Below are 13,681 nucleotides of genomic sequence, written 5' to 3'. Positions count from 1 at the left end.
CAAGATAAAAAATCTTACTTTGCTTTGTGTTTTCTGTTGGAGATATATTCCAAAATACCATCTTTTTCATAATTATGACCACAAATTTTATTTTTAACAGGGTTTGTCATTTCTTGAGCTGTATATGGACATTTTGTTACTACGTTATCTTCCGTCATTTGTACGTCTTCATCTTCTTCACCCTGAGTTATTGCCCTTGTTTCTGTATTTATTTGATCTTAAAGTACAAAACGTATATAAGTTGAGTCTTTTTGCATCAGAAGACAAGATTTTCAATGACAACTAACACCAAAATGATTTAGTATTAGTGGAATTGCAGGAACCACAGACAACTGATAGAAAATTGGAATGGTGTAAATTGATGCTATCAGTGTCCCTGATACACATTAAAATTTTTTGAAAAACCTCTACAATCTCTTTAAATGTTCAGTATAATTGCATTGCAAAGAAAGGTCAGTCTCAGTTCAGCCCCTTAGTTACCCTACTTTTGTACCTGTATCATAGCATTGTTAGCTGTACAAGGGCAATAATTCTTACCGGTATTTCTAACTTCGTGTATTTTCTCCACTAGGTCGCGATATTTTTCGTGTTCTTTAAATAAACTATCATCATTGGTTGATTTTAATTCTGCGACTCTCTCGTGTAGAATAGACTCCATTTTCACTACCTCCGCTCCTTCTTCTACCTGGAGAATATTGATCAATTATTTGATGACGTACAAACCTTGTGCCAGATTTTAATACTGGAACGTGATACAGTTATATAGAGAGCACTATCAGAAGAGATTCTAAGTTGACAAGCCTGATGACAAGATTTCTAACAGGTGTGAGAAAGATCCCTAAGACAAATGGCTTGGAAATGGATTAAAATTCTGATGTCGGACGTCCTTCGAACAGTGAATATGTAAGTCTATTTTTTATATTCCTATAATAATGATGTCAGTCCTATCTTGTAACTTGATGCAAACAGTTTAGGTTTATATGATTGCAAACAGTTTAGGTTTATATGATTGCAAACAGTTTAGGTTTATATGATTGCAAACAGTTTAGGTTCATATGATTGCAAACAGTTCCCCTTTAACAGAGTAAGTTCCTTCAACTTTTCACTTTGTTGCTATCCTTGGTTACGTTTGTTAAGGTATTCAAACCCGTTTTAAAATTTGCCCCAACCTTTTTTTTCATGTATTCAACTGAGTCTATAAATTGTTTAAAATCTCTCTGCATTCTAATATAATCTAACATGACTTCATTCAGTTCTTCTTCACAATCTCCTTCAGCATCTACAAGTATACAACAATAATCCTTTAGTATCTAAAATATACAACAATAATCCTAGCAATATTAAAGGGTAGGCTATTAGCCGTCGTATCCTGAATACGGGTTTTTGACATGGTCTTATATGAGGAAGTATGATGAATAGGGGTGTGGTTTGGACTTGATGGCTATTAGCTTTCACTTACACACACAGCATCTACAAAATATACAACACAGACACTTGAGTAAACTATTAGCTTTCGCCTGTACAAAGTGCTCAAGCAGTGAAATATTGCCCCATTCGCCATCCTTTGCCACTTGGCATTCCCTTGACCCCCAGGCTTCAAGGGGATTTGAGCCTTTGGGCCTTCAAAGAGACACCTCCCATTTTTGTCCCCTTCCCCTCAGACATTTTCCCCTGGCGTATTCAAAGAAAGATAAGTATGAACTTGGAAAAATCACCTTTTTCATATTCTCCCAAATCACTGGCTACATCAATAGCTAGTTCCATGCCCACATTGATATAAGTTTCTACATGTTTCATCATATTAACAGCTTGGTCCACTACACAGAATGACGTCATATCAACTGACGAAGTGTTTTTAGGCATCTTCTTGCTCTACTTGTCAGCCGAATTATAACAATTCTATTCAAATATATCAAAGCTGGTGTTGTTGTTAGGCCTTTATTAAACCTGAAATGAAGAGAAATATAATTAATTATTGAATACTGTTATCTTAGCTAGTAGAGTGGAATTAAAACTAGAATTTAAACTGAACTTAGCATCATTTAAGAATCTCCATGCTTAAACAAATTCTGAATTAACAGCCTTTTTCAGTTTGACTTGTACCAAATGAGTCTTTGGAATGCAGAGAGCATAGACATGTATTTATAATTGTTAAAGAGTATCTATGATGGAGCTGAGAAGATTGGGGGGGGAGGGGGGTCTACTTTCACTTTCTTATAAGAATCAAATTGACCAATGTTTTCACATGTCTTTTCCTTTAATGCATTGCGTTTCAATAATTCATTTCTTTTATTAGTGTGAGCTTACACTTCAGGTTTATACACTAAGCACAAGTTTAATCGGATTCGTTAAGTTTTTACGACATTTTTAGTCTAAAAAGCTAAATTAATGCGACCAAATACCCGCCATTTTTAACAACTCACATTAGATACGATTTTCCAGACTCAATTTGTCGGGAATTTGGGTTCTCGATCATCCAGACTGAAGCAGACGATATTGACCTCGTTTTCAAATCTATACAGGAAGTAGGACACTTGTCAAAAAAATGTCCTCTTTAAAGAAAAATTTATTCAAAAAATAACGTTTTTGGTAGGTATTACCGCTTGAAATTAATCTTTGGCCAGTTAGATTAATGAAATACGGGCTTACGAAGTTTATCCTCCATTTTTCAGCAGATACAGTTTGTTTTTTGGCCAAGATCTAGCCTGGATTGTCAATCAATTTGGATTTGAATCGTGCAAGTGTCACTCTCACAGTAGCAGTGAAAGTGTTATAAAAAGGGACAGTGGGCTGATGACAATGATGTCAGATTTATTCAAGTACATCCCACCCCATTTTCTCTATTTTTAATCCTTTGTTGTTAATGCTTTTTTTAATTTTAAATACTTATTTACCCTTTGGCTCTAGATCTAAATCATGTTAAAGAAAAATAAGCCTACTGTGAAAGAATTTAGTTTTAATAACAGGTAGCCTAATGATTGATTAGTAGCCTGACTTGATTGTTACTTCTTCTAGCTTGAACTTAAGGTGATCACAGATACACAAATAGGCTACTTCTTAGATGTTAAAAGATGTTGTATACTAGACACATTCCTACAGAAGCACTGGCCAAGATCACATAATCACTGTTATGAAGTAGTAATTAACTACAACTAATTAATTTGTTGTTTTTTCAGAAGAGAAATGGTGAACAACCATAAATCATGACAGAAGACAGACAAATTAAATGTCTTAGTCAAATCATCAATGGAACACAAGACAGAGAAAACTTAATCCCAAAATCAATCAGCGATTCTAAAATCGGAAAAACTTTAATCAACAGAGAGGACCTAAACAATGTCACACTTTTAAAAAATGGGGACAAGTTTTGTGCGACTGAAAAAACTTCCATTGAAAAAGTCACGGAACTCTTTCTAGAGAACAACATCCAGGACCGAGAAGATCGGGAAAGTTTACGTCAAGAAATTAGCAATGGAGCAGACGGCGAGGATGCGGTTGAACTCCGACCTCAATCATCGTCCACAGGGCGCCAGTCTAGAACTCAAACAGCATTAGTCAGCGAGGCCTTCAATTTCCTGAAGGAAAACCCTGCTTCTATTATAATGGAAGATGACATGGATTTGGTTCGTATTCCACCAGAGGGCTGTGAGTCATTAGGGGGCGGTGCTCCAAATCTTTCAAACCAGACAACAGACGAATCTCCTGACGATAACCAATCAGAAAATGGCAGCGATATTGTAAATTTTTCACGAAACAGCATGGAAATTGACGGTTGTGAATCTGAAACGGAAATCTCCATTCCTTGAACTCAGGACAGTGTTCATCATCTTCGAAAACTTTTACCACAAATTCACAACCTTTGTCTCAACATTCTTCCAAAGCAGAAGTAACCAATGAAAATCACCCAAAATCGCTGAGTCATATTGCATCTGACAATTCATCCAATCAAAATAACTGTACCACATTAGCAAATTGTGTAGCCAATGAGAATTCAAGTGTCTCAGCCAATCAGAATGCGTGTAGTTCAGAGACTGAGGAGCTAGCGAAAGCCTCAACAGTACAGTGTGAGAGAAAGGAAGGGGCGGTAACTGGTGTAGAGGATACGAGTTGTGTAATCCGACGACGGGCGTCTGGACATAAGAGTAAATCATCAGTTAAAGATGACGAGATCAGTGATGACTCTTCTGACGAGGATTCAGGTAGGCTTGATTGTCATGTCTTTTTATGTCAGTCTTGGTTATTTAGTCTTCTTTTTCAATGCTTTCTTCCTTTCAATACTTTGAGCAATAATGATATTTTAGTCATTTTGAATATGAAAACAATGAGGCTTATAATATATTATATCTTATTAATATATATATTAAAATGTATTATATATTATGTATAATGATATGATAATATATGGCTTGATATATAAATTTCAATACATAGGCTATGTAAATTACATTTCCCTCGTATGACGAAGGAATTAGAGTGGAATCGTGTCCATACATGCTGTATGGCGTATTCAAAATCATTGGTGGTAACTAATGAACAACATGGAAGTTGGTTTGAATGAGAATACTATAGCCGATATATAACTAATGATATGGACATATTAATATATAAACAATAATCCTAATCACATTTATTTTCAGGAATTTATGCCGAAAGTCATAGAAATTCAACATGGATACAGTTGGATGATGAACAAATGGAAAATATCAAGTTGTTAGATTCTAAAGCCGAGGAGAAAACACCACGCCCTCATTCTGATAAAATACTTCGCCTGGTATCAGGTATATTAAATTATCTCCCCTTTACACAACCTCATTCTGATAAAATACTTCAAACAATATCTTAGGGCCTTTCTGATAGCTACGTCTTTTAGTTTTAGTGGAATTGCAGGATTCACAGATGTCTGATTGAAAATTGGAATGCTCCCTGATATCAATTAAGAAAGTCTTTTATAATCCCTTTTATAGATCTTTGGTATATTACTCTACCTCTATTACCCTTACCAATACTGAAAACAATGTTTCCTATTTATTTTAGAAGATGAAACGGTGTTCAATGATGGAGCTGTTAGTTTACCGATTGCAATGGGACATAAACGCTCTGATTCAACTTCCACCACCCTGTCTGAAACGGAGTTTAAAAGACAGAGGTCATACAGGTCACGTAGACGATGTCTGATTCGAAGACAAGAGAGCCAACAAGAGTACCACAGAATGTCAGCTAAAGTTTACGGTAGGTCAAAACTTTCATTGCAGAAAGGGCAGGTCTGGTTTTGTGGGCAGGGAAGGGGTGTACTGGTTATTGAATGTCTACAAGAAAGGGTTCACTCTGGTTCCCATTTCCAAACCTAATGAAAATTCAACTCGCTATCGACTGGGCTATTTCACTGCCACAAAAACAACAGTGTTCCAATCCAACATTAGAGAGAAGTATTGACGTTTGATGTTTATATTATTATTGTAGATCAAGAAAAGCTAGTAACAATAGAGAAAACAGGCAATGATAATGATTTTGGGTTACATATTCTAGATAGTCACCCAGCTTTCATTACATCAGTTGATCCAGGTAGGTTTTTCTTAACTTTTAACATGTATCAGAGACACTGTTAGCATCATTTTAATATACAATCAGACGTCTGTGGTTCTTGCAATTCCACTAAAACGAGGCGCTTTATGACGTCTATTTATACTGTCTATTGATTGGTCAGTAGATGAAAAGTTAAAGTTGCAGACTTGGGCCTCGTTCCACTAAAAATAAAAAAAAAAGCGTAGAATTTTACAGAGAAATATTCCGTATTGACAACAAAAAAGATTTTTTTGTGAAAGAGTGCCTTGATGCTCTATCAACAAGTGTTTTAATACTGTCGTGTTTGCTGCTAATCAATGGATTATGATTTTAGGTAGTGCAGCAGAACGTTGTGGTATACGGGAAGGACAGATTGTCATCTCTATTAATGGTGTGAACACTCTAGAGTTAGCTCATGATGAAATAATACAGTTAGTTCAGAAAAGTAAGTTTTCGTTTGAAATTTTTGTCTTAATATCGAGTATGAATTGTTGGATAGCAAACCCAATGTAGAGCGAAATGACCAACCAATGAGATTATGAGATTTGTTTGAAAATGTAAACTTAATTTGATTGGCTTGAGAAGGACACCTGATTGTTTTTTATTAATAAATAGCTTGAAACAACACCAGTACATGACTTTCATATATATTACAATGGAGGCCGAGATTGTATTGCTCTAGAGGTTTTACAGCCTGTAACACTTATCAAATCTGATTTTCTTCATTTCAAACTTTGATAGATATAAATATGATATGTTTCAGGTCAGTCTGTAGTAAAAGTTGAAGTGGCCTACAGTGATTTTACTCCAGTACGAGATATACAACAAACTATCATGTCTGGTTACATGTTAAAACTAGGTACCTCCACCCTGGTTAAAATGTGGAAGAAACGATACTTCGTCTTACGACAAGATAACTGTCTCTATTATTATAAGAACGAACAGGTAGGTGGCGTGATTGTTTCGAGGGGGAAGGGGGGGGGCATATATGGAAGCACTGGCACAGGCATTAGATCCAATTCTCTACTGACTGAGCTATTCCACTGTTTGAGTAATTATTTTAAGAGAAGAGGGTTGATTGTTTCTAGGAGAAGAGGATAGATGAAAGCACCAGCATAGGCATCAGAAATTTTCTCACCTTGAGGATTCGAACTCACTCACCTAATTGTCTAGCAACTATCATTTTCCCATGACCCCATTACTGTGTCAGTGAACCTGAACATGAAAAAAGATCAAGTCATTTTGATGGGATATTAAACTGACACCAGAAGTATTGTTTAAAATGGATATGGGTAAATGCAGTTTAAATATCCCTCATTGCCTACAGCAGGGTATTGCCTTGCCTGACTTGTTATTATTATTATAGGTTGTGGACCCTCTAGGAGCTGTACCTCTATCAGGCTATAGTATATCAAGATATATAGATACCACTAAAGACTACTGTTTTAAGGCTGAGAAATACGGAGCTAAGACTTATTATTTTATGACTGACAACAGAGAAGAGATGTCACAGTAATTTTTTATAGTCTTTTACTTAAATTAAACGTTGGTCTCACTAGCATTATTGGTGTATAAACGCAATTGATCACGTGACAAACTGAATAAATGACAAAATAACTTGTTTATCAAAGGGAGTGATAGCAGAAATGTAAATGGATTATTATTTAACCACAGACGTCTGATTGAAAATTGGGATGGTGCAAATTGATGTTATCAGTGTCCCTGATACACATACAAATTTAGAAACCTCTTTACAATCACTTAAAGACGTATTAAAACTAAAATGAATTGATATTTATTTCTAGATGGGTTGGAGTTTTAACTGAAGCTGCAGCAAGGTGCAAAAAAAGGGTGAGTCTCATATCTCTCAATCCCCGCATTGGAGAGGGAAGAAATTTGATTGGCTGCCCATGTTATCAACTGTTCAAGAAGGCTGTCTTTAGACCCAAACTGTAGTGGCCACATTAAAAATAAAAGCTAATAAAAACAGAACGAAAGTTTGATCTAATTTGAATGAGACTGGGATTCCAGATTTCTCTATTTTTCTAGCTAGTGGTAACTATTAGAAATTTTGTTTGAGAGATGAAAAGATTTCTATATAGAAAATGACTTCCAGAGCATCTTAAAATGGTACACCTTCCACCAGTACCCAATATGAGAGCCTGTGGCCGTCTTGAATCTCAGCTGATGTAGTCACTGAATTGATAGACTTATAAACTTGTTATTTTGAAATTTCAGAAAGATTCATGGTTAGAAGTGAGTAGCCATAATGTGGGACTACCAGCGTTAGAAATACGCAAACCGGAATGTACAGGTTGTCTAACAAAACTAGGACAGCAACATAAAACCTGGCAGAAACGTTACTGTGTATTAAAAGATGCCTGTATATATTACTATAAATCTATGAACTCTTTCAGTGCTAAAGGTAAGAATAAAAACAGACTAAGGTAGAGATTAGATTATTGAACATGGAGATATTAAAAAGAACTGTTCTGAATAATCATATTGTTATTCGAAATGGACATATGTAAAGAATCACTAGATATATAGATATACTATTTTTAACATTTATTAACTCAATGTTTCATATACTATTAGTTATTATATTGTGCAATGTATTCCATTTCTCTTATTAAGGTGTGGTACATCTCCATGGTTATAAGATAGACGCTACAGGTTATAATAATAAGAAGTTTAGTTTTGTCCTACATCCACCTGAAGAATCAATGAGAACATTTTATTTCTGTGCTGATAATCAAACTGATAAACAAAGGTTGGGGATTCTTTCAACTTTCTTGTTTAATTTCAACTATAAACTGAGGCTCTGTTTTAACTGACCATGATGCAGATCAGTGGGGGTAGAAACCATTTGTGTTTCAAACATTTGATTCAGTATTTAGGGGCTGGAAGAGTTTTGAGTTGTTTGTACGGGTTAAATAAACCAAGTACTAACGATCTGAACCTTAAAATGACATATTTGCAAAACTTTGGTAGCAGCTAATGAACAACGACCCTGTCTGCTACACCTGTGCCTTATAAAGATCCCTCCACACTTGATGCAGTGCATGACATGGCAGAGTAGGAGGTCAAACTCATTTCACTTATGTTAGAAAGCTGTTTACAAATCGTTAAGAAAATAACTCTTTATATCTATTTTAGATGGGTGGAATGTTTAATAAGATCTATACAGAGATGGATTCGTGTTGACGACTAGTTGTCATGGTTACCAGAATATCATCATCGTGGAAAGATATTTGATTTTAACTTAGACATATCAAAAATATTATTCACAGGAGAAAGTAAGAGAACCATGAAATAGAAACACAAATTATACCAGCATATATATTTACGTTTTCATCATAATTTTGTATTTATGAAAAGAGTTTCAGAATAATATATATGGAGCCTATAACAGCAGGCATTTTGCCAAATAGGACTGAATAATAACAGTATTTTTTCATGTAATATATTTTATGTGTTTTGAAATAAGAAGTTGAAGCTTTTTTTTAGCTTTTTTGCTATTGTATATTGTAAAACACCCAACACTTACAATCTCATAGGTTGTGATTTCTTCATAAAATTTACATTTTAACTGAAAACAGTTTTGGGTTTTTCCACTGTTTTTTAAAGTATGTTTAAAGATTATTTCCCATTGTAATTGGTTGTGATTTTCCCCAAATTTACATTTTATTGTTTATTTTTATCATTGTGCTAAAAATTGTTCAGTGAAGGCAAAGTTTGATTATTTTGTATGGCATATTCGCTTTTTCAATATTTTTAAAATGTATATTCATGAAAATATATTTTAAGAGATATATAGTCATCTCATCCCTAAAGGTGCAGGCACACCGACGGTCTTGGTGGGCAATTTTTTGTGGCCGACTAGAGTCTTGTCAAAAGTCAAAAGATTGGCTACGCACAATCTCCAGTTAGTGTTTTCCACTAAGTCAATAATCATGTGTGGATCATGCAATTGAAAGGAAAATGAATCTGATTGGATGATGATAAAATAATCGGAGACAGTTATCAAACTTGTTTGATATTATAAATCCTGTCAGGGACACGATAATCTTGTCATGGAAGCGTCAACATATGCCAGAGTTTACTCTATATTCTAGTCAGTGACAAAAAGCTGCAATCAAGTCTGTTCGTGTCTCCACTGCACCCTAAGATGTTTGCTACAAGCTGATGTTATTATTATATTTTGTTATTAAGTAGGGCTAACTCGTTAACCAAATAAAAGTGCTAAAATTGACTGGCTCAAGTGAATATTTATTACAGCTCAAACAAGGACAATTCTACGTATTATAATGTCAAGAGGTTTGGTCAAGGACCAGCTGGTAGAAAGGATCCTTAACTGAACTTAAGTTATTATCCTTGTAAAATATAGTTGTTTCTTTCTTTTAAAAAAAAAATCTTTGCAATTTAAAGAAAGCCATTGTATAAGTTTTTGTTTCAGTATATCTGTTTATATATATCTTCAATCTTAATCAATTTTCAAAATTTTGGACACTTTATTGACGTGTTTGAGCTGTAATTTATTTTCCTTTCTTTCTTACATTCCAGTATAAGATGAAAGTTCGCTAATTATTGTTAATTTTAATGGATTGTTGATTAATTAATTAATTTATTTGTTATATATTAATGATTTTTCTTAATTAACCTTTTAACTTTTAATTTACAAAATATTCTGTTTAAATCACTCTTAAGTCAAGATAATTTATATTTGAAATACATATATTTTGTAATGATTAGGTCATATAATCCCTGGTTAATATTTTGTGAGATTTAGGCTGTGCTGTTGTTAGTGTAATGATAAGCCAACACATCAGAGGTTCAGTTTATTGTCCACTGTACCCAGATGATGTGGTCATTATTTGACCTATAAATGAAGGAAAATAAATATGCTATTGCTATGGTTTCTGTATATATTTTCTGTAGAATTAAGAAATATAAAATGGTTAAAAATGTGCTAATTTTTAATTCCGCTTAATGTTGCCAAAAATTGCTTTAAGTATACAGATTGATTTCTATTCACATATCATCATTACTGTTATTAAACAGATTATAAACATGTTTTCTATATTTTTATAGATATCAGGGACACTGATAGCATCAATTTATACCATCCCAATTTTCAATCAGACATGTATGGTTCCTGCAATTCCACAAAATACGAAATAAAACTGTTTGACAACGTCACTAATCGCAAAACACTTAGTTTAAGTGGAATTGCAGGAACCATACATGTCTGATTGAAAATTGGAATGATGTAAATTGATGCTATCAGTGTCCTCGATATCTATAAAAATTTAGAAACTCTCTTTATAATCTCTTTAAGTTTCAGACTTGTATAATACACCATCAAATACCAGGATTTTATTTAATAAAAAGATGCCCTCACACCATAGTGATTACCAGTTGTGTATGGTTGTAAATAATGAAAGTGCTCATGAATACCCAACGCAACTCAGAGATCTGTTGCATTCGTAACCATACACGACTGGTTATCACTATGGTGTGAGATGTAACAGCTGTTTATTTGTATTCCCTACTGTGTTTATATATTTCGAACACATCTCTCATGCAACTGAGTTGTGCTCAATAATCATGATGGCTAATTTTATTCTCAACTATACACAGATGATGTTAAGAGAACTTTTATGTTTCAGTCTTCTACTTGAAGTATTAAGATTCTACTGTCCTCAAACTTCTGTTGGTAAATCTAATTTTACTGATTATTTTCATGCATCGGAATATCAGCTCCTAGAGTATTAATCCACATTATTATTATGATTTTGTTCGCTTGCACGTTTCTTTTTGTGAATTTCTAACTGAATATTTCAGCTGTAAATGGCCTTTCTAAGATTCTAATACAGTTGCCGTCTGCTTCAAACATAACCTAATCATTAGTACTTAATTACTGTGAATTTTAAATAATTTTAATTAATTAATTAAATGTAAATATGAAGCTTTGGTGATGGCAAACTACTTAATTGATTTTAACTTTGATTTGATTTGGTTGGTGCAGGTATTCTTTTTTAATAACTTTAAAATGCTAGATTTAAATGCTTGTCATTAAGGCCCAGATTCCTTTTGTCCTCGAGGGCAGCACGTATCAGTAAGCGTGAAAAAATCACTTTAAACAACTCCATTTCTCCACAATCTGTATATCGCACACATACACGCGCATGTGTAGCGGACAAAGATAGTCTGGGCTTAAGGTTAACATTATAACCCTTGATTCTAAATGAACTATTCCACACATGCTCCAATTCAGTCTTTGTAATGTGATGATATGCATGTGTAGAACTGTCCATTATTGATCTTAGGGGTGTTTGTTCAATTACTATCTGTTCTCATATTTGAAAAATGTCTCCTATATTTCATATTGTCATTAATATTGTACATCGAAATGATATATAAAGTACCGCAGTGGCTCACATACGAAACTATGATTGGTTCTTATAACGAAATAACACGTACAAACGTAGTTTACAACCATGTTGAATCTCCTCCTCAATTTAATATGTTTGCAGCTTCTTTCAAAATTCGATTTATTATGTTGAGGTAGAGATTCATATTGGTTGTCAGCTACGTTCGTGTGTTATTTCCATGCAAGAACCATTTGTATTTTGATATGCTGTGAGTTGGACACAAGTGAGCAAACCCTGCGTCTGAAAACTTACAATTCGTGACTCACTCTATCACCATTGATTATTTGCTCAGTGTATATGCTAGAGAGATTTGTTTTTATTGTGTCAGATTATTTTTATTTGTTCAACATTAAAACTTGTTGTCATGGTTTCTTTTTTAGAAATTATAATCAGTCGTGGATTTCATTCTTATCTCCCCTGTCTGTCTGTCTGTCAAACATATTGTTAAATTGTGGTTATAGTAATATTTATAACACTGTTTTCTGGAGTAAACCCATGTAACACTGAACTACAGTGAATCCTGATGTCAATTAAATCAAGTTATAGCACAGCTAGGCTCCTCCCACTTGTTAATACAATGAAAAGATCAAAGGAAATTCTCGATATTGTGTTATATTATTACTTGATTGATATTTATTTCAATCAATATAGGTTACACCTCATTAGAGGAGATATTAAGTCTGTCCGTCTTTTCTAACTCTTTATTACAATCATTGTAGGTAACAGGACATAAGAAGTATTGTTTCTGTCCGTCAGTCCATCTTTTTAACTTGCTGGAAGATTGTTCAAGTCTCAGTTTGTAAACAGAATCATAGGTGGGTATGGTATATTCTGTTAAAGTTTCTTTACATTGCATGTCCTTGTTTCTCTTTAATCATAAATAAACCAAGTACTAACGATCCGAACCACACAACATATTGGTGGAACATGGGTAGCAGCTAATGAATTTTTCACATAAGGAGGTGTATCAATAATAAATGAGCAAGTATTGTATATTGAAAAGCGGTATCAGGTGTCTAGAAGAGTAAGCATACCCTGTCTGGTGCAAAACTATTCACACGAAGTATATCAATCATGAGAGAGTAAGTGAAGTTTTATTGAGCACTGTCTGAACTTGTATTGGATCTTGATAAAGACTAGCTAAGACTTACCAAGGAATAAATAATAAACTGCATTTAAATTTGATAAAATTTAATACAATTATAGGATAAAAAAAACAGACATTTAATTTATACAATTAGAATTAAAAAATCTCAATAAATAAGCTGCAAACAATTTGTACAAATTTCATTAAAATTCTCTTAAATCCATTAATATTTCGAGCAAAATGGTGAAGAAAATTAACATTAATTTGACCAGAATTTTATGAGATTCTTCCGAAAAATGCTGAACCAAAAAATGCGAGTATAGGTCATAGAAAAATTAACCATGTTTTTTTTGTTATATGGAAGATGAATATTAATTTAAAAAAACACAATTACCTATTAAACATTTTTATTTGAAAAACGTAGAACTATAATTAACCATTTAATTAACCCTTTTCACCCTAGCGGCCAGTTTACTGGCCACACACTAACGCAATATATACCCGAGCAGCCAGTATAACAGCCGTTACTAAGTGACGTCATACAACGTTAACATCATACGCTTTTACTTTTATTACTTGGAGTTCAGGGTACATG

General features: G+C 33.7%; 3 protein-coding genes across 3 annotated transcripts; 2 read left to right on the top strand and 1 right to left on the bottom strand.

Annotated features, from left to right (window-relative positions):
• Window positions 1-14: 14 nt before the first annotated feature.
• LOTGIDRAFT_129800 (hypothetical protein) lies at window positions 15-1,836 on the bottom strand (the record flags this gene model as incomplete). Its single annotated transcript, XM_009064994.1, has 4 exons — window positions 15-217; window positions 538-672; window positions 1,148-1,270; window positions 1,716-1,836. The coding sequence occupies 4 exons, from the start codon at window positions 1,834-1,836 to the stop codon at window positions 15-17; spliced, it is 582 nt and encodes a 193-aa protein (XP_009063242.1).
• A 4,062-nt stretch (window positions 1,837-5,898) lies between these two features.
• On the top strand, window positions 5,899-6,510 carry LOTGIDRAFT_68714 (hypothetical protein; the record flags this gene model as incomplete). The annotated part of the gene is made up of 2 exons (XM_009064960.1): window positions 5,899-6,007; window positions 6,326-6,510. Coding segments are annotated over 2 exons (294 nt in total), but the record flags the coding sequence as incomplete, so codon positions are not given.
• A 1,260-nt stretch (window positions 6,511-7,770) lies between these two features.
• LOTGIDRAFT_129768 (hypothetical protein) lies at window positions 7,771-8,776 on the top strand (the record flags this gene model as incomplete). Its single annotated transcript, XM_009064993.1, has 3 exons — window positions 7,771-7,987; window positions 8,200-8,335; window positions 8,722-8,776. Coding segments are annotated over 3 exons (408 nt in total), but the record flags the coding sequence as incomplete, so codon positions are not given.
• Between the last annotated feature and the right edge of the window lie 4,905 nt (window positions 8,777-13,681).

Source organism: Lottia gigantea (assembly GCF_000327385.1).
Source record: "Lottia gigantea unplaced genomic scaffold LOTGIsca_67, whole genome shotgun sequence".
In the NCBI taxonomy this organism is placed as follows: domain Eukaryota; kingdom Metazoa; phylum Mollusca; class Gastropoda; family Lottiidae; genus Lottia; species Lottia gigantea.
The sequence above is the reverse complement of the archived record's forward strand: the minus strand, read 5'-3'. Positions and strand labels throughout refer to the sequence as shown.